The 25000-nt window shown below is 44.2% G+C and overlaps 1 protein-coding gene and 1 long non-coding RNA gene across 5 annotated transcripts in view; one reads left to right on the top strand and one right to left on the bottom strand.

Annotated features, from left to right (window-relative positions):
• The window catches only part of LOC139555332 (FH1/FH2 domain-containing protein 3-like), a 179471-nt gene that overhangs the window by 42536 nt on the left and 111935 nt on the right, over positions 1–25000 (bottom strand). For 3 of the 4 annotated variants that reach the window (XR_011670983.1, XM_071369046.1, XM_071369047.1), the window contains exons 11-13: positions 6789–7475; positions 2990–3025; positions 2069–2254 (exon numbers count right to left, since the gene is read on the bottom strand). Coding sequence is in view for 3 of the 4 variants with exons in the window: in XM_071369046.1 (XP_071225147.1) it covers positions 2069–2254; positions 2990–3025; positions 6789–7475 (909 nt within the window). In the remaining variant the exon portion in view is untranslated. The remainder of the gene's footprint in view (positions 1–2068; positions 2255–2989; positions 3026–6788; positions 7476–25000) is intronic. The other variant, XM_071369048.1, reaches the window with a different exon arrangement.
• LOC139555333 (uncharacterized) overlaps positions 24023–25000 on the top strand; it is a 1457-nt gene continuing 479 nt past the window's right edge. Inside the window, exons 1-2 of the long non-coding RNA XR_011670984.1 lie at positions 24023–24364; positions 24492–24753. This is a non-coding gene — a long non-coding RNA (uncharacterized lncRNA). The remainder of the gene's footprint in view (positions 24365–24491; positions 24754–25000) is intronic.

The raw sequence follows: 25000 nt of genomic DNA, 5'->3' as shown, positions 1-25000 counted from the left end.
AAGTGTCTTGTTGGTATAATTCAGTTTCTTGCGTTTCAGTGTATGTTTATACTGTTTCAGAGTTTCAAAGTATTCATATCGTAGCTCTGGGTTGTTTTGCTGCTTATGTTTTTTGTTTGACATTTGTCTTAGGTGTTTTCTAATTGTTTTACATTCATTATCAAACCATTTGTCAGAAACATTTTGTTTTTTGTTTCTGATGTTGCATTTCTTTGGTTTTCTCAAATTTGCTTTCGATGCTGCTTTTTGGAATATGCAGTTGATGTTTAGAGTAGCCGAATTGACACCATCTTTATTGTTTTGGTATTGTGAGTTATTGAAAAACTGTATAGAGTTCATAATTTCTTTTGAGTTCAATGTTTCAATGAATCTCTCTGCACTGTTTGGAGCACATCTGTATGATTGGTTTATGTTGAATAGTTTATTGGGCAGTTTTTTTGAATGAATATTGCCGGTTAATTTCTTCAAGAACACGTTGATCTGACTGTGATCTGACAATGGTGTCTGTGGTCTGACAGTGAATGCACTAATGGAGGAGGGGTCAATGTCCGTGATGGCATAATCAACTACACTTGTCCCAAGAGCTGAGCAGTAAGTAAACTGACCTAAAGAGTCCCCTCTGATTCTACCATTAAGCATGTACAGGCCTAAGGCTCGACAGAGATGCACTAACTCCTTCCCATTTTTGTTCAGTATTTGGTCAGGACTGTTTCTATTATTTATAATAGGGCTGCTGTACAAGGAGGGGTGACCAAATATGTGGTGGTTACCTCCCGCATCAGTGTAGTCAGGCTCAGAACCTGTTCTTGCATTGAAATCTCCACAAAGAAGCACTTTACCCTCTGCCTGAAATGTAATGATTTCTGTATGGAGATTGTCAAAAAACTGATCATCATAATATGGTGAATCTGAAGGAGGAGCATAAGCTGCACATATGTACACATCATTGTCACAATAGATTGTACCTTTGTTAAGTTTTAGCCAAATGTGACTGGTACCTTTTTTCATTTCATTCAGTGCCAAGTCCTGCTTATGCCAAATGATGATTCCACCTGAGTCTCGGCCCCGTTTAACATTTTTATGTTTGATTGATGGTAGTAAGCTTTCTCTATACCCTGAGGGACACTGAGTATCTATGTCTCCACGACACCATGTTTCCAGTAGGATTATGATGTCCTGTCCCTGGATGTTTTTAATAAATTCTGGATTTGTTGTTTTATAACCAAAATGTGAAGAGTAAAGTCCCTGGATATTCCAAGAGCTGATAGTTAATGATCTCATTTATAATAAGTGATATTCACTGGTTTGAGTAAAGTACATTGAAAACAATACAAAATAATATATATATATATATATACATACATATATATATACATATACATACACACACACACACACACACACACACACACACACACACACACACACACACACACACACACACACATACATACATACATACATACATACATACATACATACATACATACATACATACATACATACATACATACATACATACATACATACACACACCATTATATATAAATATTATTATTATACCGGTGCCAATAAAAAATTAAGAATAGTTGTAAACAAATGAATAAGAATGGAATAAGACTGCATAAAAAATAAGTACAATGCAATCTGCAACCCTGTGTGTGTGTGTGTGCGCGTGCGTGTGTGTGCGTGCCCGTCTAGCCCAGTAGTCTGCATATTAGTTGCAGTAGTTGGCGCACCTCTCCTATCTCTGATTGTTCTAGGTGTCTTTTGCCAGAGGTTACCTCAGCATATGTAGGCTGATGATCTGAATGATACATGGTGTGGACTGCATCATGTGGTGTACTTCTCTGAAGGACAGTGTTCTGTCCGACCCTGGAGTAGTGGTCAGAGCTGCTCTCTCTCTCTCTCTCTCTCTCTCTCTCTCTCTCTCTCTCTCTCTCTCTCTCTCTCTCTCTCTCTCTCTCCATCTCTCTCTCTCTCTCTCTCTCTCTCTCTCTCTCTCTCTGTCTCTCTCTCTCTCTCTCTGTGTGGATGTGTTTGCGTAGTTGATATATGTTAAACTCACCTCTCATCCCGTGCCATCCTGGCCTCTTCCATTTTGTCCACATAGTCTCGACTGTGTTTGTTCCTCTCCTCTCTCTCTATCCTCTGCAGTCGTTCCTCTCTCTCTGCACGACGTCTCTCTCTCTCGGCCGACAGGGACTCCTGATGCTGTCTGTAGGAGGAGGAGAGGAGACCACCCAGAGAAGACCTGAGGGGGGAGAGAAAAACAGAGAGAATGAGAGAGAGAAAGAGATAGGAAAAGACAGTAAGAGACAGGGGGAGACAGGAAGAGACAGGGGGAGACAGGAAAAGACAGTAAGAGACAGGAGGAGACAGGAAGAGACAGGAAGAGACAGGAAAAGACAGTAAGAGACAGGGGAGACAGGAAGAGACAGGAAGAGACAGGAAGAGACAGGAAAAGACAGTAAGAGACAGTGGGAGACAGGAAAAGACAGTAAGAGACAGGGGGAGACAGGAGGAGACAGGAAGAGACAGGGGGAGACAGGGGGAGACAGGAAAAGACAGTAAGAGACAGTGGGAGACAGGAAGAGACAGGAAGAGACAGGAAAAGACAGTAAGAGACAGGGGGAGACAGGAAGAGACAGTAAGAGACAGGAAGAGACAGGAAAAGACAGTAAGAGACAGTGGGAGACAGGAAAAGACAGTAAGAGACAGTGGGAGACAGGAAAAGACAGTAAGAGACAGGGGGAGACAGGGGGAGACAGGAAGAGACAGGGGGAGACAGGGGGAGACAGGAAGAGACAGTGGGAGACAGGGGGAGACAGGTTTTTAATAGGGCTCGGGTAAAGTTAAAACATAACACTCAACTATGTGTGCGTGTGTGTGTGTGTGTGCATGTGCGTGTGTGTGTGTGTGTGAACTGTGTGTGTGTGTGCATGTGTGTGTATGTGTGCATGTGCGTGTGTGAACTGTGCTCGCTCACTTATTTGCTGGTGTGACGGGACTTTGAACTCCAGTTCTGTGGAGAGAGATATAGAGTGAGTGATACTGAGGGACAACCCAAAATAACACAACACCACTGTTCCCTTGTAGAAGAGGATGAGAAAACTAACATGAGCCCCTGCTAGCTAGCACCCTGTTAGATAGACGCAATAGGTGATCGATTAGAAGCCTTAGCAACTAGTTAGCAGTAGCCTACTATAGGTGAGATGTGCTTGTCCGCCTGCTAGCTAGCACCCTGTTAGATAGACGGAATAGGTGATCGATTAGAAGCCTTAGCAACTAGTTAGCAGTAGCCTACTATAGGTGACACATGTGCTTGTCCCCCTGCTAGCTAGCACCCTGTTAGATAGACACAATAGGTGATCGATTAGAAGCCTTAGCAACTAGTTAGTAGCCTACAATAGGTGAGATGTGCTTGTCCGCCTGCTAACTAGCACCCTGTTAGATAGACGCAATAGGTGATCGATTAGAAGCCTTAGCAACTAGTTAGCAGTAGCCTACTATAGGTGAGATGTGCTTGTCCGCCTGCTAGCTAGCACCCTGTTAGATAGACGCAATAGGTTTTCGATTGGAAGCCTTTGCAACTAGTTAGCAGTAGCCTACTATAGGTGACACATGTGCTTGTCCCCCTGCTAGCTAGCACCCTGTTAGATAGACGCAATAGGTGATCGATTAGAAGCCTTAGCAACTAGTTAGTAGCCTACAATAGGTGAGATGTGCTTGTCCGCCTGCTAGCTAGCACCCTGTTAGATAGACGTAATAGGTGATCGATTAGAAGCCTTAGCAACTAGTTAGGAGTAGCCTACTATAGGTGACACATGTGCTTGTCCCCCTGCTAGCTAGTAGCCGGTTAGATAGACGCAATAGGTGATCGATTAGAAGCCTTAGCGACTAGTTAGAAGTAGCCTACAATAGGTGAGATGTGCTTGTCCCCCTGCTAACTAGTAGCCTGTTAGATAGACGCAATAGCATGTTTGATACCATTAGTAGCCTATACGTTTGAAACTAAACACAAACTAAACACAAGCCCCCTGTCTACTGTGGCTAATAACAGTGGCTGAATTGAGAAGCTAGAATCATCCCTCTTCGTTAGCAGAATTAGCCTAACCCCTGATAGTTTACAGTAGGCAAGAGGCATGAAGCTACCATTTGTAGCTAAACATGTTAGCTAACGGCAGTAGGTGAGAAGAACGCAGCATGACCCCCTTGGTTACGTAATAGCATCACAAACTATACGCTGTGCAGAGACATGGAGATGACAAGCAAGACCTGTTACACCTGTTACAACTGTTAGACCTGTTACACCTGTTACACCTGTTATACCTGTTATACCTGTTATACCTGTTACACCTGTTACACCTGTTACACCTGTTACACCTGTTAGACCTGTTAGACCTGTTATACCTGTTACACCTGTTATACCTGTTACACCTGTTACACCTGTTAGACCTGTTATACCTGTTACACCTGTTATACCTGTTACACCTGTTACACCTGTTAGACCTGTTAGACCTGTTATACCTGTTACACCTGTTATACCTGCTAGATCTGTTATACCTGTTACACCTGTTACACCTGTTAGACCTGTTAGACCTGTTATACCTGTTACACCTGTTATACCTGTTACACCTGTTATACCTGTTACACCTGTTATACCTGTTACACCTGTTATACCTGTTACACCTGTTACACCTGTTATACCTGTTATACCTGTTACACCTGTTAGACCTGTTACACCTGTTAGACCTGTTATACCTGTTACAACTGTTACACCTGTTACACCTGTTAGACCTGTTAGACCTGTTATACCTGTTACACCTGTTATACCTGCTAGATCTGTTACACCTGTTAGACCTGTTACACCTGTAACACCTGTTACACCTGTTACACCTGTTAGACCTGTTAGACCTGTTATACCTGTTACACCTGTTATACCTGCTAGATCTGTTATACCTGTTACAACTGTTATACCTGTTATACCTGTTACACCTGTTATACCTGTTACACCTGTTACACCTGTTACACCTGTTAGACCTGTTATACCTGTTACACCTGTTATACCTGCTAGATCTGTTATACCTGTTACACCTGTTACACCTGCTAGATCTGTTATACCTGTTACACCTGTTACAACTGTTACACCTGTTACACCTGTTACACCTGTTACACCTGTTATAGCTGTTAGACCTGTTACACCTGTTACACCTGCTAGATCTGTTATACCTGTTAGACCTGTTACACCTGTTACACCTGTTATAGCTGTTAGACCTGTTACACCTGTTACACCTGTTACAACTGTTACACCTGTTACACCTGTTACACCTGTTACACCTGTTATAGCTGTTATACCTGTTAGACCTGTTACACCTGTTACACCTGTTAGACCTGTTAGACCTGTTACACCTGTTACACCTGTTATACCTGTTACACCTGTTAGACCTGTTACACCTGTTACACCTGTTACACCTGTTAGACCTGTTAGACCTGTTATACCTGTTATACCTGTTACACCTGTTACACCTGTTACACCTGTTATAGCTGTTAGACCTGTTACACCTGTTACACCTGCTAGATCTGTTATACCTGTTAGACCTGTTACACCTGTTACACCTGTTAGACCTGTTAGACCTGTTATACCTGTTACACCTGTTACACCTGTTATACCTGTTACACCTGTTAGACCTGTTACACCTGTTACACCTGTTACACCTGTTAGACCTGTTAGACCTGTTATACCTGTTATACCTGTTACACCTGTTACACCTGTTACACCTGTTAGACCTGTTACACCTGTTACACCTGTTATAGCTGTTAGACCTGTTAGACCTGTTACACCTGTTAAACCTGTTACACCTGTTATACCTGTTACACCTGTTAGACCTGTTATACATGTTACACCTGTTAGACCTGTTATACCTGTTATACCTGCTACACCTGTTAGACCTGTTATACCTGTTAGACCTGTTATACCTGCTAGATCTGTTACACCTGTTACACCTGTTACACCTGTTAGACCTGTTACACCTGTTACACCTGTTACACCTGTTAGACCTGTTATACCTGTTAGACCTGTTACACCTGTTACACCTGTTAGACCTGTTACACCTGTTAGACCTGTTACACATGTTACACCTGTTACACCTGTTAGACCTGTTAGACCTGTTACACCTGTTAGACCTGTTAGACCTGTTACACCTGTTATACCTGCTAGATCTGTTACCTAAAGGAAATTATAAAGTACATAAAGGAACATAGTGATTAAATACAGCAGCAGGTCTGGGGAACATAGTGGTTAAATACATCAGTAGGACCGCTGGTCTACGAGAGGAAGTGGAGACAGTGGAAGAGGGGGAGAGATCATGTCTTCTAGGCAGGCAGAGGGAAAGGTGACAGGAGACAGAAACAGCAGACCTGAAGAGGTGAACAGAGGTAGAGAGAGTCGTATTGCAGTGGTACAAGACAAAGTCACCCGCTGGCTGTGTCAGTTTGGTGGTGAGGCTTTCTAACGTAGCAGAAAACGGGGAAGGCTTTTAAAACACAGAGTAGCAGAAGAAGAAAGGGTGAAAGGAAGTAAGACTTAAAGTGTCATAAGTAAAACCAAAGTGAAAGCTTGTTGGCAGTGAGGCTTCTAGACGCAGTGACAGAAAGAAGACTGAAGGCAGTGAAAGACTCCATCAAGTAGCAGAGAAACAGGAAGTAACAGAATTCAAACAGCTGGCAATCAGTGAGGAAGAATCTCTGAGGAATTTGGGGAAATGTAGGTCTTTGTGCCTTCTAACCTGGCAGCAGTAGCAGAGTCCACTTCCTGTTTAGTTGCGGGTAGTATCGGTTCCTCATCGAAGTCGTAGGAGAAGAGATGGAAGGGAGAGTGGGGGAGGTAAGGCATGCGCTCAGGGGAGGGGCGGCTCGTACCCCGCGTGGTAACTTCATTGGTAGCAGGGATGGTGACAGTGGACTTACGCCTAGCGAGGAGAGCTGTCAGCTGAGAGGGCTGGGCCAAGGGGGAGGTGGGGGAGGAGATCAGAGGGGGAGGAGGAGTCAGGGTAGCCAGTGGGGACGGCAGAGAGACAGGAGGAGGAGGAGTCAGGGTAACCAGTGGGGACGGCAGAGAGACAGGAGGAGGAGGAGGAGTAACCAGTGGAGACGGCAGAGAGACAGGAGGAGGAGGAGGAGTCAGGGTAACCAGTGGGGACGGCAGAGAGACAGGAGGAGGAGGAGGAGGAGGAGGAGGAGGAGGAGGAGGAGGAGGAGGAGGAGGAGGAGGAGTCAGGGTAACCAGTGGGGACGGCAGAGAGACAGGAGGAGGAGGATGAGGATGGCTCTTCTTCCTCTTCTCTTCCTCCTGTTCTCTCTCCTTATTTTCTTTCTCTTTTCTCAAAGTGATGCAGATCGAGGAAGTGATGGAGTTGGAGGAAGTGATGGAGTTGGTTCTGTGAACGCTGGCTGACTGGTTCTGTGTCGATTTTCTGGAAACAGAAGGATGGATGGAGGAGAGGGGGGGGGGGGGGTGAATGTGTAAAAATAGAGATTTGTCATTCTCATCACAATAACATGGCAGATGACCTTAAGGTTAGATGGAGACATGAGAGGCAGAGGCAGGATCCTACATCCTTCTAGAACTTGGGATTTAGTCTATGAGTTAGGGTTGTGGAACTAACTATGACTTAAGGGTTATATTTACGGGAAACACCGCCGATCCAGAAGCCTCTAGAGCAGGAAAAGTCTCACCTATAGTAGGAGGTAGTTCAGTGAATGTGAGGAGTAACAGATCTTGAGATTTTTTTTTATACCGTTGATTTAATTAGGCAAATTAGTTAACAAATTCTTATTTACAATGACGGCCTACCGGGGAACAGTGGGTTAACTGCCTTGTTCAGGGGGCAGAACGACAGATGTTTACCTTGTCAGCTCGGGGATTCGATCCAGCAACCATTCGGTTACTGGCCCAACGCACTAAGCACGAGGCTGCCTGCCGCCACTATATACTAGTGTTAGTTCTCTGAACTTTTAGGGAACATTCAGGAAGATAGCGAGGTGTTTATGACTACCAGGAGGTCTGAGACTAAATGACCACATTCTAGTCAGGAGGTTTAGAAGGGGAGAAGAGGATAAGGACATGCTCTTGTGTGTATTACAGTACCTAGGAGGTGTATTAGTGTGTACTACAGTACCAAGGAGGTGTTATAGTGTGTACTACTGTACCTTGGAGGTGTATTAGTGTGTACTACAGTACCTAGTAGGTGTTATAGTGTGTACTATAGTACTACAGTACCTAGGAGGTGTTATAGTATGTACTACAGTACCTAGGAGGTGTTATAGTATGTACTACAGTACTACAGCACCTAGGATGTGTTATAGTGTGTACTACAGTACCTAGGAGGTGTATTAGTGTGTACTACAGTACCTAGGTGGTGCATTAGTGTGTACTACAGTACCTAGGAGGTGTTGTAGTGTGTACTACAGTACTACAGTACCTAGGAGGTGTATTAGTGTGTACTACAGTAGTACAGTACCTAGGCGGTGTATTAGTGTGTACTACAGTACTACAGTACCTAGGAGGTGTTATAGTGTGTACTACAGTACCTAGGAGGTGTTGTAGTGTGTACTACAGTACTACAGTACCTAGGAGGTGTATTAGTGTGTACTACAGTAGTACAGTACCTAGGCGGTGTATTAGTGTGTACTACAGTACTACAGTACCTAGGAGGTGTTATAGTGTGTACTACAGTACCTAGGAGGTGTATTAGTGTGTACTACAGTAGTACAGTACCTTGGAGGTGTATTAGTGTGTACTACAGTACTACAGTACCTAGGAGGTGTATTAGTGTGTACTACAGTACTACAGTACCTAGGAGGTGTTATAGTGTGTACTACAGTACCTAGGAGGTGTATTAGTGTGTACTACAGTAGTACAGTACCTTGGAGGTGTATTAGTGTGTACTACAGTACTACAGTACCTAGGAGGTGTTATAGTGTGTACTACAGTACTACAGTACCTAGGAGGTTATAGTGTGTACTACAGTACCTAGGAGGTGTATTAGTGTGTACTACAGTACTACAGTACCTAGGAGGTGTTATAGTGTGTACTACAGTACCTAGGAGGTGTATTAGTGTGTACTACAGTAGTACAGTACCTAGGAGGTGTTATAGTGTGTACTACAGTACTACAGTACCTAGGAGGTGTTATAGTGTGTACTACAGTACTACAGTACCTAGGAGGTGTTATAGTGTGTACTACAGTACCTAGGAGGTGTATTAGTGTGTACTACAGTAGTACAGTACCTTGGAGGTGTATTCGTGTGTACTACAGTACTACAGTACCTAGGAGGTGTATTATTGTGTACTACAGTACTACAGTACCTAGGAGGTGTTATAGTGTGTACTACAGTACTACAGTACCTAGGAGGTGTTATAGTGTGTACTACAGTACTACAGTACCTAGGAGGTGTTATAGTGTGTACTACAGTACCTAGGAGGTGTATTAGTGTGTACTACAGTAGTACAGTACCTTGGAGGTGTATTAGTGTGTACTACAGTACTACAGTACCTAGGAGGTGTATTATTGTGTACTACAGTACTACAGTACCTAGGAGGTGTTATAGTGTGTACTACAGTACTACAGTACCTAGGAGGTTATAGTGTGTACTACAGTACCTAGGAGGTGTATTAGTGTGTACTACAGTACTACAGTACCTAGGATGTGTTATAGTGTGTACTACAGTACCTAGGAGGTGTATTAGTGTGTACTACAGTACTACAGTACCTAGGAGGTGTTATAGTGTGTACTACAGTACCTTGGAGGTGTATTAGTGTGTACTACAGTACTACAGTACCTAGGAGGTTATAGTGTGTACTACAGTACTACAGTACCTAGGAGGTGTTGTAGTGTGACTACAGTACTACAGTACCTAGGAGGTGCTATAGTGTGTACTACAGTAGTACAGTACCTAGGAGTTGTATTAGTATGTACTACAGTACTAAAGTACCTAGGAGGTGTTATAGTGTGTACTACAGTACCTAGGAGGTGTTATAGTGTGTACTACAGTACCTTGGAGGTGTATTAGTGTGTACTACAGTACTACAGTACCTAGGAGGTGTTATAGTGTGTACTACAGTACTACAGTACCTAGGAGGTGTTATAGTGTGTACTACAGTACCTAGGGTGTGTTATAGTGTGTACTACAGTACATTGGAGGTGTTATAGTGTGTACTACAGTACCTTGGAGGTGTATTAGTGTGTACTACAGTACTACAGTACCTAGGAGGTGTATTATTGTGTACTACAGTACTACAGTACCTAGTAGGTGTTATAGTGTGTACTACAGTACCTAGGAGGTGTATTAGTGTGTACTACAGTACTACAGTACCTAGGAGGTGTTATAGTGTGTACTACAGTACCTAGGATGTGTTATAGTGTGTACTACAGTACATTGGAGGTATTATAGTGTGTACTACAGTACCTTGGAGGTGTATTAGTGTGTACTACAGTACAACAGTACCTAGGAGGTGTTATAGTGTGTACTACAGTACTACAGTACCTAGGAGGTGTTATAGTGTGTACTACAGTACTACAGTACCTTGGAGGTGTATTAGTGTGTACTACAGTACTACAGTACCTAGGAGGTGTTATAGTGTGTACTACAGTACTACAGTACCTAGGAGGTGTATTAGTGTGTACTACAGTACTACAGTACCTAGGAGGTGGTATAGTGTGTACTACAGTACTACAGCACCTAGGAGGTGTTATAGTGTGTACTACAGTACTACAGTACCTAGGAGGTGTATTAGTGTGTACTACAGTACTACAGCACCTAGGAGGTGTTATAGTGTGTACTACAGTACTACAGTACCTAGGAGGTGTATTAGTGTGTACTACAGTACTACAGCACCTAGGAGGTGTTATAGTGTGTACTACAGTACTACAGTACCTAGGAGGTGTATTAGTGTGTACTACAGTACTACAGCACCTAGGAGGTGTTATAGTGTGTACTACAGTACTACAGTACCTAGGAGGTGTATTAGTGTGTACTACAGTACTACAGTACCTAGGAGGTGGTATAGTGTGTACTACAGTACTACAGTACCTAGGAGGTGTATTAGTGTGTACTACAGTACTACAGCACCTAGGAGGTGTTATAGTGTGTACTACAGTACTACAGTACCTAGGAGGTGTATTAGTGTGTACTACAGTACTACAGCACCTAGGAGGTGTTATAGTGTGTACTACAGTACTACAGTACCTAGGAGGTGTATTAGTGTGTACTACAGTACTACAGTACCTAGGAGGTGGTATAGTGTGTACTACAGTACTACAGCACCTAGGAGGTGTTATAGTGTGTACTACAGTACTACAGTACCTAGGAGGTGTATTAGTGTGTACTACAGTACTACAGCACCTAGGAGGTGTTATAGTGTGTACTACAGTACTACAGTACCTAGGAGGTGTTATAGTGTGTACTACAGTACTACAGTACCTAGGAGGTGTATTAGTGTGTACTACAGTACTACAGTACCTAGGAGGTGTTATAGTGTGTACTACAGTACTACAGTACCTAGGAGGTGTATTAGTGTGTACTACAGTACTACAGCACCTAGGAGGTGTATTAGTGTGTACTACAGTAGTACAGTACCTTGGAGGTGTATTCGTGTGTACTACAGTACTACAGTACCTAGGAGGTGTATTATTGTGTACTACAGTACTACAGTACCTAGGAGGTGTTATAGTGTGTACTACAGTACTACAGTACCTAGGAGGTGTTATAGTGTGTACTACAGTACTACAGTACCTAGGAGGTGTTATAGTGTGTACTACAGTACCTAGGAGGTGTATTAGTGTGTACTACAGTAGTACAGTACCTTGGAGGTGTATTAGTGTGTACTACAGTACTACAGTACCTAGGAGGTGTATTATTGTGTACTACAGTACTACAGTACCTAGGAGGTGTTATAGTGTGTACTACAGTACTACAGTACCTAGGAGGTTATAGTGTGTACTACAGTACCTAGGAGGTGTATTAGTGTGTACTACAGTACTACAGTACCTAGGATGTGTTATAGTGTGTACTACAGTACCTAGGAGGTGTATTAGTGTGTACTACAGTACTACAGTACCTAGGAGGTGTTATAGTGTGTACTACAGTACCTTGGAGGTGTATTAGTGTGTACTACAGTACTACAGTACCTAGGAGGTTATAGTGTGTACTACAGTACTACAGTACCTAGGAGGTGTTGTAGTGTGACTACAGTACTACAGTACCTAGGAGGTGCTATAGTGTGTACTACAGTAGTACAGTACCTAGGAGTTGTATTAGTATGTACTACAGTACTAAAGTACCTAGGAGGTGTTATAGTGTGTACTACAGTACCTAGGAGGTGTTATAGTGTGTACTACAGTACCTTGGAGGTGTATTAGTGTGTACTACAGTACTACAGTACCTAGGAGGTGTTATAGTGTGTACTACAGTACTACAGTACCTAGGAGGTGTTATAGTGTGTACTACAGTACCTAGGGTGTGTTATAGTGTGTACTACAGTACATTGGAGGTGTTATAGTGTGTACTACAGTACCTTGGAGGTGTATTAGTGTGTACTACAGTACTACAGTACCTAGGAGGTGTATTATTGTGTACTACAGTACTACAGTACCTAGTAGGTGTTATAGTGTGTACTACAGTACCTAGGAGGTGTATTAGTGTGTACTACAGTACTACAGTACCTAGGAGGTGTTATAGTGTGTACTACAGTACCTAGGATGTGTTATAGTGTGTACTACAGTACATTGGAGGTATTATAGTGTGTACTACAGTACCTTGGAGGTGTATTAGTGTGTACTACAGTACTACAGTACCTAGGAGGTGTTATAGTGTGTACTACAGTACTACAGTACCTAGGAGGTGTTATAGTGTGTACTACAGTACTACAGTACCTTGGAGGTGTATTAGTGTGTACTACAGTACTACAGTACCTAGGAGGTGTTATAGTGTGTACTACAGTACTACAGTACCTAGGAGGTGTATTAGTGTGTACTACAGTACTACAGTACCTAGGAGGTGTATTAGTGTGTACTACAGTACTACAGCACCTAGGAGGTGTTATAGTGTGTACTACAGTACTACAGTACCTAGGAGGTGTATTAGTGTGTACTACAGTACTACAGTACCTAGGAGGTGTATTAGTGTGTACTACAGTACTACAGCACCTAGGAGGTGTTATAGTGTGTACTACAGTACTACAGTACCTAGGAGGTGTTATAGTGTGTACTACAGTACTACAGTACCTTGGAGGTGTATTAGTGTGTACTACAGTACTACAGTACCTAGGAGGTGTATTAGTGTGTACTACAGTACTACAGTACCTAGGAGGTGGTATAGTGTGTACTACAGTACTACAGCACCTAGGAGGTGTTATAGTGTGTACTACAGTACTACAGTACCTAGGAGGTGTATTAGTGTGTACTACAGTACTACAGCACCTAGGAGGTGTATTAGTGTGTACTACAGTACTACAGTACCTAGGAGGTGTATTAGTGTGTACTACAGTACTACAGCACCTAGGAGGTGTATTAGTGTGTACTACAGTACTACAGTACCTAGGAGGTGTTATAGTGTTTACTACAGTACTACAGTACCTAGGAGGTGTTATAGTGTGTACTACAGTACTACAGTACCTAGGAGGTGTATTAGTGTGTACTACAGTACTACAGTACCTAGGAGGTGTATTAGTGTGTACTACAGTACCTAGGAGGTGTATTAGTGTGTACTACAGTACTACAGTACCTAGGAGGTGTATTAGTGTGTACTACAGTACCTAGGAGGTGGTATAGTGTGTACTACAGTACTACAGTACCTAGGAGGTGTTGTAGTGTGACTACAGTACTACAGTACCTAGGAGGTGCTATAGTGTGTACTACAGTAGTACAGTACCTAGGAGTTGTATTAGTATGTACTACAGTACTAAAGTACCTAGGAGGTGTTATAGTGTGTACTACAGTACCTAGGAGGTGTTATAGTGTGTACTACAGTACCTTGGAGGTGTATTAGTGTGTACTACAGTACTACAGTACCTAGGAGGTGTTATAGTGTGTACTACAGTACTACAGTACCTAGGAGGTGTTATAGTGTGTACTACAGTACCTAGGGTGTGTTATAGTGTGTACTACAGTACATTGGAGGTGTTATAGTGTGTACTACAGTACCTTGGAGGTGTATTAGTGTGTACTACAGTACTACAGTACCTAGGAGGTGTATTATTGTGTACTACAGTACTACAGTACCTAGTAGGTGTTATAGTGTGTACTACAGTACCTAGGAGGTGTATTAGTGTGTACTACAGTACTACAGTACCTAGGAGGTGTTATAGTGTGTACTACAGTACCTAGGATGTGTTATAGTGTGTACTACAGTACATTGGAGGTATTATAGTGTGTACTACAGTACCTTGGAGGTGTATTAGTGTGTACTACAGTACAACAGTACCTAGGAGGTGTTATAGTGTGTACTACAGTACTACAGTACCTAGGAGGTGTTATAGTGTGTACTACAGTACTACAGTACCTTGGAGGTGTATTAGTGTGTACTACAGTACTACAGTACCTAGGAGGTGTTATAGTGTGTACTACAGTACTACAGTACCTAGGAGGTGTATTAGTGTGTACTACAGTACTACAGTACCTAGGAGGTGGTATAGTGTGTACTACAGTACTACAGCACCTAGGAGGTGTTATAGTGTGTACTACAGTACTACAGTACCTAGGAGGTGTATTAGTGTGTACTACAGTACTACAGCACCTAGGAGGTGTTATAGTGTGTACTACAGTACTACAGTACCTAGGAGGTGTATTAGTGTGTACTACAGTACTACAGCACCTAGGAGGTGTTATAGTGTGTACTACAGTACTACAGTACCTAGGAGGTGTATTAGTGTGTACTACAGTACTACAGCACCTAGGAGGTGTTATAGTGTGTACTACAGTACTACAGTACCTAGGAGGTGTATTAGTGTGTACTACAGTACTACAGTACCTAGGAGGTGGTATAGTGTGTACTACAGTACTACAGTACCTAGGAGGTGTATTAGTGTGTACTACAGTACTACAGCACCTAGGAGGTGTTATAGTGTGTACTACAGTACTACAGTACCTAGGAGGTGTATTAGTGTGTACTACAGTACTACAGCACCTAGGAGGTGTTATAGTGTGTACTACAGTACTACAGTACCTAGGAGGTGTATTAGTGTGTACTACAGTACTACAGTACCTAGGAGGTGGTATAGTGTGTACTACAGTACTACAGCACCTAGGAGGTGTTATAGTGTGTACTACAGTACTACAGTACCTAGGAGGTGTATTAGTGTGTACTACAGTACTACAGCACCTAGGAGGTGTTATAGTGTGTACTACAGTACTACAGTACCTAGGAGGTGTTATAGTGTGTACTACAGTACTACAGTACCTAGGAGGTGTATTAGTGTGTACTACAGTACTACAGTACCTAGGAGGTGTTATAGTGTGTACTACAGTACTACAGTACCTAGGAGGTGTATTAGTGTGTACTACAGTACTACAGCACCTAGGAGGTGTATTAGTGTGTACTACAGTAGTACAGTACCTTGGAGGTGTATTCGTGTGTACTACAGTACTACAGTACCTAGGAGGTGTATTATTGTGTACTACAGTACTACAGTACCTAGGAGGTGTTATAGTGTGTACTACAGTACTACAGTACCTAGGAGGTGTTATAGTGTGTACTACAGTACTACAGTACCTAGGAGGTGTTATAGTGTGTACTACAGTACCTAGGAGGTGTATTAGTGTGTACTACAGTAGTACAGTACCTTGGAGGTGTATTAGTGTGTACTACAGTACTACAGTACCTAGGAGGTGTATTATTGTGTACTACAGTACTACAGTACCTAGGAGGTGTTATAGTGTGTACTACAGTACTACAGTACCTAGGAGGTTATAGTGTGTACTACAGTACCTAGGAGGTGTATTAGTGTGTACTACAGTACTACAGTACCTAGGATGTGTTATAGTGTGTACTACAGTACCTAGGAGGTGTATTAGTGTGTACTACAGTACTACAGTACCTAGGAGGTGTTATAGTGTGTACTACAGTACCTTGGAGGTGTATTAGTGTGTACTACAGTACTACAGTACCTAGGAGGTTATAGTGTGTACTACAGTACTACAGTACCTAGGAGGTGTTGTAGTGTGACTACAGTACTACAGTACCTAGGAGGTGCTATAGTGTGTACTACAGTAGTACAGTACCTAGGAGTTGTATTAGTATGTACTACAGTACTAAAGTACCTAGGAGGTGTTATAGTGTGTACTACAGTACCTAGGAGGTGTTATAGTGTGTACTACAGTACCTTGGAGGTGTATTAGTGTGTACTACAGTACTACAGTACCTAGGAGGTGTTATAGTGTGTACTACAGTACTACAGTACCTAGGAGGTGTTATAGTGTGTACTACAGTACCTAGGGTGTGTTATAGTGTGTACTACAGTACATTGGAGGTGTTATAGTGTGTACTACAGTACCTTGGAGGTGTATTAGTGTGTACTACAGTACTACAGTACCTAGGAGGTGTATTATTGTGTACTACAGTACTACAGTACCTAGTAGGTGTTATAGTGTGTACTACAGTACCTAGGAGGTGTATTAGTGTGTACTACAGTACTACAGTACCTAGGAGGTGTTATAGTGTGTACTACAGTACCTAGGATGTGTTATAGTGTGTACTACAGTACATTGGAGGTATTATAGTGTGTACTACAGTACCTTGGAGGTGTATTAGTGTGTACTACAGTACTACAGTACCTAGGAGGTGTTATAGTGTGTACTACAGTACTACAGTACCTAGGAGGTGTTATAGTGTGTACTACAGTACTACAGTACCTTGGAGGTGTATTAGTGTGTACTACAGTACTACAGTACCTAGGAGGTGTTATAGTGTGTACTACAGTACTACAGTACCTAGGAGGTGTATTAGTGTGTACTACAGTACTACAGTACCTAGGAGGTGTATTAGTGTGTACTACAGTACTACAGCACCTAGGAGGTGTTATAGTGTGTACTACAGTACTACAGTACCTAGGAGGTGTATTAGTGTGTACTACAGTACTACAGTACCTAGGAGGTGTATTAGTGTGTACTACAGTACTACAGCACCTAGGAGGTGTTATAGTGTGTACTACAGTACTACAGTACCTAGGAGGTGTTATAGTGTGTACTACAGTACTACAGTACCTTGGAGGTGTATTAGTGTGTACTACAGTACTACAGTACCTAGGAGGTGTATTAGTGTGTACTACAGTACTACAGTACCTAGGAGGTGGTATAGTGTGTACTACAGTACTACAGCACATAGGAGGTGTTATAGTGTGTACTACAGTACTACAGTACCTAGGAGGTGTATTAGTGTGTACTACAGTACTACAGCACCTAGGAGGTGTATTAGTGTGTACTACAGTACTACAGTACCTAGGAGGTGTATTAGTGTGTACTACAGTACTACAGCACCTAGGAGGTGTATTAGTGTGTACTACAGTACTACAGTACCTAGGAGGTGTTATAGTGTGTACTACAGTACTACAGTACCTAGGAGGTGTTATAGTGTGTACTACAGTACTACAGTACCTAGGAGGTGTATTAGTGTGTACTACAGTACTACAGTACCTAGGAGGTGTATTAGTGTGTACTACAGTACCTAGGAGGTGTATTAGTGTGTACTACAGTACTACAGTACCTAGGAGGTGTATTAGTGTGTACTACAGTACCTAGGAGGTGGTATAGTGTGTACTACAGTACTACAGTACCTAGGAGGTGTGTGTTTACCAGGTGCTGTTCTGCTTCACAAGACCAGAGACACGTGTGTGACGGATGGGATAGCAATAAAACCATGTGTGTGTGTGTGTGTGTGTGTGTGTGTGTGTGTGTGTGTGTGTGTGTGTGTGTGTGTGTGTGTGTGTGTGTGTGTGTGTGTGTGTCTGTGTGTGTGTGTGTGTGTGTGTGTGTGTGTGTGTGTATGCCAGCGTGCCTCTGTGTGCGTTATGTTAAAGCGTTGCTCCTTCCTGCCATAAAACACAGTGGAGATGATCCAACATGTATTCCCATGATGACACACACACACACACACACACACACACACACACACACACACACACACACACACACACACACACACACACACACACACACACACACACACACACACACACACACACACACACACACACACACACACACACACACACACACACACACACACGTCTGCATACATGTTCTGCACATAGGCATGAACACACACACACACACACAGTCTTGTACAGCTAACCTTGTGGGGACATACAATTCAGTCCCATTCAAAATCCTATTTTCCCTAACCCCTAACCCTAAACCTAACCCTAATCCTAACCCGTACTCTTACCCTAACCCGTACTCCTACCCTAAACCTAACCCTAATCCTAACCCGTACTCTTACCCTAACCCGTACTCCTACCCTAACCTTAACCCTAACCCAAAAACCTAAACTTTATCCTAACCCTAAACCTAACCCTAGCTCCTAACCTTAATATTTAACTTAATTCTAACCCTAACACTAATTCTAACCTTAACCCTAAACCCCCTAGAAATAGCATTTGACCTTGTGGGGACTAACAAAATGTCCCCAGCTGGTCAACTTTTTGTTTGTTTACTATTCTTACTATTCACAAGAATAGTTAACCACGTCCACACACACACACACACACACACACACACACACACACACACACACACACACACACACACACACACACACACACACACACACACACACACACACACACACACACACACACACACACACACACACACACACACACACACACACACACACACACACACACACACACTACATTCTCCTCTCCTTAGTTCCCTTACCAGTCACCGAGGGTGTGTATGGTGTAACAGGGGTCCTGATCGGTTCTTTCTCACAGGCTACAAGTGAAGACAGACACATTGTGGACGCAACTACACACATCCTTATCCCATTCCGAGGTGCATACTGAAGATATGGGGAAGAACTGTCAACAGCAAAAGCATTAGCCTACGTCAATCTACTATCCCCCATAGTACAAAAGTTGACCTATTCTATTCTGTGCGAGAAATAAGTATTCCTAACATAGTCCGAGACAGTTGTGGGATGCGATAGATCCCAAATTAATACAACCACTAGCATCAAATATATGTAATTTTTTTTGACACAACATCTCAGAACGTTTAGCTTAAAATGTTGATAAACTAGTAGTCTATTTCTTCACATTATAAGCGCAGCAATGAACACATGGTAGTAGGATATAAGCATGAATGTTCCATTAGCAGGTAAAACACCATTATCAAAAGTGACCGCAAATGTGATTATCCATGTAATGCTTTAATTATAAAGGTGCATTTTTATGGTGAAAATTATCTTCCCCAAACGTGAAACTCAAACGCTGCTTATATATGTACCAGTTAGACTCTACACCTCTTGTAAAGCGGATTAATAATGTGCTTCATTTTAAGAAGTTACTTGGCCACTTTTTAGTTGTGGTACAAACCTTATTAAAACATACAGGCCTATGGGCTAGGCGACATGAGATGTGATACAAACCTTATTAAAACATACAGGCCTATGGGCTAGGCGACATGAGATGTGATACAAACCTTATTAAAACATACAGGCCTATGGGCTAGGCGACATGAGATGTGCGACTGATTCGAACAAGTTGTTTCTTATGTTGGGCGTCATCATTATCGCAAGTGAGAATATATGTATAATATAGTTACCCAGCAGAATATTATTGATTTAATCTTGTCTTTACGTATACTAAATAATATATGTGTGATATTAGTTTTGATTTAGAATGTCATCTATGCACTTAAATAGCGAATGGAGAACGCTTTTCCCCATGGTTTATTTTCATGCCAGCAAGCTAGGCTATACTCCTGTTGTAAATATAAGCAATGTGCTTAATATTAGGAAAGTTGAGAAATAAATATAGTAGGCCTGGCCTATTGAACGCTGAAGGGATCCATCGTCTCAAGGGACCATCGTCTCAACACCACAGAAAGGATTTACGACGTGGGGAACTGAGAACTACTCGCTGTGAAGATGGTGTTGGACAAGTGGAGGCACTGGTTAGAGGGGGGCGGAAAACCCATTCATAGTATGGACAGATCACAAGAACCTGGAATATCTATGCACCGCCAAGCGCCTCGACTCCAGTCAAGCTCGATGGGCCCTGCTATTCACTCGATTCAACTTCACCATCTCCTACCACCCGGAGTCCAAAAATCGGACCCCGAGACCATCCTTCCTACCTCTTGTCTCGTGGCTGCACTCATCTGGGGTATAGAGAACCGGGTCTGTGAGCGTTCCCAGCTGGACACCGGTGGGGGGCCTGGCTAACCGGATGTTTTGTCCCGGACTCTGCACATTCCCCGGGTTCTGGAATGTGCTCATTCCCCTCTTGGTTCCTGACGTCTCCGCGTTCGTCACTGCCTGCACCGTTTGTGCCCAGAATAAAACTCCTCGGTAAGCTCAGGCAGGCCTCTTTCAACCACTTCCTGTCCTTCCTTCCCTGGTCACATATACCCTGGACTTCGTCACTGGTCTCCCTCCATCTGATGGCAACACTACTATCCTTACGGTGGTGGACAGGTTTTCCAAAGCACCATTTTCATTCCCCTCCCCAAGCTACCCTCAGCCAAGGAGACGGCCCAGCTGATGGTGCAGCACGTCTTCCCGGACTTCCGGTGGACATGGTCTCCGACCGTGGGCCTCAGTTCTCGTCCCGGTACTGGAAGGCATTTTTCACACTCATTGGTTCGTCGTCCAACCTGTCCTCTGGGTTTCACCCACGGTCTAACAGCCAGTGGGAGCGAGCCAATCACGACCTGGAGACGACTCTTCGTTGCCTCGTCCCCGCCAACCTCACCAACTGGAGCCAGCAACTCGTGTCGGTGGAGTTCGCCCGCAACACCCTTCCCTGCTCAGCCACTGGTCTCTCGCCTTTCGAGTGTCTGATGGGTTATCAGCCCCCCCGCCGCTCTTCCCTGAGCGAGAGGAAGAGGTCAGTGTACTCATCCAGCTGTTGCCGTACCTGGAAGAAAGCCCGGTCTTCTCTTTTCAAGACAACCTCCGGGTATCGACGACAAGCGGACTGCCGCTGGACCCCGGCTCCCCGTTACCGTCACGGGCAGAGGATATCAAATCAAATCAAATCAAATCAAATCAAATTTTATTAGTCACATACACATGGTTAGCAGATGTTAATGCGAGTGTAGCGAAATGCTTGTGCTTCTAGTTCCGACAATGCAGTAATAACCAACAGTAATCTAACCTAACAATTCCACACTACTACCTTACACACACACACAAGTGTAAGGGATAAAGAATATGTACATAAAGATATATGGATGAGTGGTGGTACAGAACGGCATGGCAGATGCAGTAGATGGTATAGAGTACGGTATATACATATGAGATGAGTACTGTAGGGTATGTAAACATAAAGTGGCATAGTTTAAAGTGGCTAGTGGTACATGTATTGCATAAAGATGGCAAGATGCAGTAGATGATATAGAGTACAGTATATATACATATGAGATGGGTAATGTAGGGTATGTAAACATTGTATTAAGTGGCATTGCTTAAAGTGGCTAGTGGTACATTTTTACATAATTTCCATCAATTCCCATTTTTAAAGTGGCTGGAGTTGAGTCAGTATGTTGGCAGCGGCCGCTAAATGTTAGTGGTGGCTGTTTAACAGTCTGATGGCCTTGAGATAGAAGCTGTTTTTCAGTCTCTCTGTCCCTGCTTTGATGCACCTGTACTGACCTCGCCTTCTGGATGATAGCGGGGTGAACAGGCAGTGGCTTGGGTGGTTGTTGTCCTTGATGATCTTTATGGCCTTCCTGTGACATCGGGTGGTGTAGGTGTCCTGGAGGGCAGGTAGTTTGCCCCTGGTGATGCGTTCTGCAGACCTCACTACCCTCTGGAGAGCCTTACGGTTGTGGGCGGAGCAGTTGCCGTACCAGGCGGTGATACAGCCCGACAGGATGCTCTCGATTGTGCATCTGTAGAAGTTTGTGAGTGCTTTTGGTGACAAGCCGAATTTCTTCAGCCTCCTGAGGTTGAAGAGGCGCTGCTGCGCCTTCTTCACAACGCTGTCTGTGTGGGTGGACCAGTTCAGTTTGTCCGTGATGTGTACACCGAGGAACTTAAAACTTTCCACCTTCTCCACTACTGACCCGTCGATGTGGATAGGGGGGTGCTCCCTCTGCTGTTTCCTGAAGTCCACAATCATCTCCTTTGTTTTGTTGACGTTGAGTATGAGGTTATTTTCCTGACACCACACTCCGAGGGCCCTCACCTCCTCCCTGTAGGCCGTCTCGTCGTTGTTGGTGATCAAGCCTACCACTGTAGTGTCATCCGCAAACTTGATGATTGAGTTGGAGGCGTGCATGGCCACGCAGTCGTGGGTGAACAGGGAGTACAGGAGAGGGCTCAGAACGCACCCTTGTGGGGCCCCAGTGTTGAGGATCAGCGGGGTGGAGATGTTGTTACCTACCCTCACCACCTGGGGGCGGCCCGTCAGGAAGTCCAGGACCCAGTTGCACAGAGCGGGGTCGAGACCCAGGGTCTCGAGCTTGATGACGAGTTTGGAGGGTACTATGGTGTTAAATGCTGAGCTGTAATCGATGAACAGCATTCTCACATGGGTATTCCTCTTGTCCAGATGGGTTAGGGCAGTGTGCAGTGTGGTTGCGATTGCGTCGTCTGTGGACCTATTGGGTCGGTAAGCAAATTGGAGTGGGTCTAGGGTGTCCGGTAGGGTGGAGGTGATATGGTCCTTGACTAGTCTCTCAAAGCACTTCATGATGACGGAAGTGAGTGCTACGGGGCGGTAGTCATTTAGCTCAGTTACCTTAGCTTTCTTGGGAACAGGAACAATGGTGGCCCTCTTGAAGCATGTGGGAACAGCAGACTGGGATAAGGATTGATTGAATATGTCCGTAAACACACCAGCCAGCTGGTCTGCGCATGCTCTGAGGACGCGGCTGGGAATGCCGTCTGGGCCTGCAGCCTTGCGAGGGTTAACACGTTTAAATGTTTTACTCACCTCGGCTGCAGTGAAGGAGAGCCCGCAGGTTTTGGTAGGGGGCCGTGTCAGTGGCACTGTATTGTCCTCAAAGCGGGCAAAAAAGTTGTTTAGCCTGTCTGGGAGCAAGACATCCTGGTCCTCGACGGGGCTGGTTTTCTTTTTGTAATCCGTGATTGACTGTAGACCCTGCCACATACCTCTTGTGTCTGAGCTGTTGAATTTCGACTCGATTTTGTCTCTGTACTGAGACTTGGCCTGTTTGATTGCCTTGCGGAGAGAATAGCTACACTGTTTGTATTCGGTCATGCTTCCGGTCACCTTGCCCTGGTTAAAAGCAGTGGTTCGCGCTTTCAGTTTCACGCGAATGCTGCCGTCAATCCACGGTTTCTGGTTTGGGAATGTTTTTATCGTTGCTGTGGGTACGACATCGTCAATGCACTTCCTAATGAACTCGCTCACCGAATCAGCATATTCGTCAATATTGTTGTTGGACGCGATGCGGAACATATTCCAATCTGCGTGATCGAAGCAGTCTTGAAGCGTGGATTCAGATTGGTCGGACCAGCGTTGAACAGACCTGAGCGCGGGAGCTTGTTGTTTGAGTTTTTGTTTGTAGGCTGGAATCAACAAAATGGAGTCGTGGTCAGCTTTTCCGAAAGGGGGGCGGGGGAGGGCCTTATAAGCGTCGCGGAAATTAGTGTAACAATGGTCTAGTGTTTTTCCAGCCCTGGTAGCACAATCGATATGCTGATAGAATTTAGGGAGTTTTGTTTTTAGATTAGCCTTGTTAAAATCCCCAGCTACGATGAATGCAGCCTCAGGGTGTGTGGTTTCCAGTTTACAAAGAGTCAGATAAAGTTGGCTGTCCACTCGGGATCTGCACCTCCCGTTGGAGTCCTGCAAACATTCCCCCCCGTTTTATTGTCCCTAAGATCCTTAGCCCCTCTGCCGTTCGTCTTCTGTTGCCCCGCACCCTCCGTATACATCCCACGTTTCATGTATCAAGGATTAAACCTCTGTCTCACAGCCCTCTGCCTCCTGTTTCCAGGCCCATCCCTCTCCCCTGTCTCATCGAAGGCCATCCGGCGTACACAGTGAGACGTCTCCTGAGTGTTCGACCTCGGGGCAGGGGATTCCAGTACCTGGTTGACTGGGTCCAGAGGAGAGGTGCTGTCACACCCTGATCTGTTTCACCTGTCTTTGTGTCTCCATCCACTTCCAGGTGTTGCCCATTTCCCCCAACTATCACATGTGCATTTATACCTGTGTTTTCTGTTTGTCTGTTGCCAGTGCGTCTTGTCTCGTCAAACCTAACAGCGTGTTTTTTCTCTCTCGTCCCTGTTTTCTAGTTCTTCCGGTGTTGACCACTCTGCCTGCCCTGACCCCGAGCCTGCCTGCCGTTCTGTACCTTAGTGACTCTGCCCTGGATTACAGACCTCTGCCTGACCTTGACCCCGAGCCTGCCTGCCGTTCTGTACCTTAGTGACTCTGCCCTGGATTACAGACCTCTGCCTGACCTTGACCCCGAGCCTGCCTGCCGTTCTGTACCTTAGTGACTCTGCCCTGGATTACAGACCTCTGCCTGACCTTGACCTGTCTTTTCCCTGTTTGGTAAATAAACCATCTGTGATTCAAACGGTCTGCATCTCGGTCTTATCCTGAGTCATGATAGTCAGTACCAGTGTGTGTACTCAGACAGTCTCATATCATCTGCCCTCCGTCTATTGAAGAGTTTGTGTGTGTGTGTGTGTGTGTGTGTGTCATTTACTGTGTGACCCTTGAACTTAGAACTTCCGTTGTTCCAAAATACATTATCCCCAGTTTTCTGGAGTAACCACATTGGTATAATATCGATTTC

The sequence above is a fragment of the Salvelinus alpinus genome, chromosome 26 (genome assembly GCF_045679555.1).
Source record: "Salvelinus alpinus chromosome 26, SLU_Salpinus.1, whole genome shotgun sequence".
NCBI lineage: Eukaryota > Metazoa > Chordata > Actinopteri > Salmoniformes > Salmonidae > Salvelinus > Salvelinus alpinus.
Note: the sequence above shows the minus strand (reverse complement) of the source record. Positions and strands in the feature narration are given on the sequence as shown.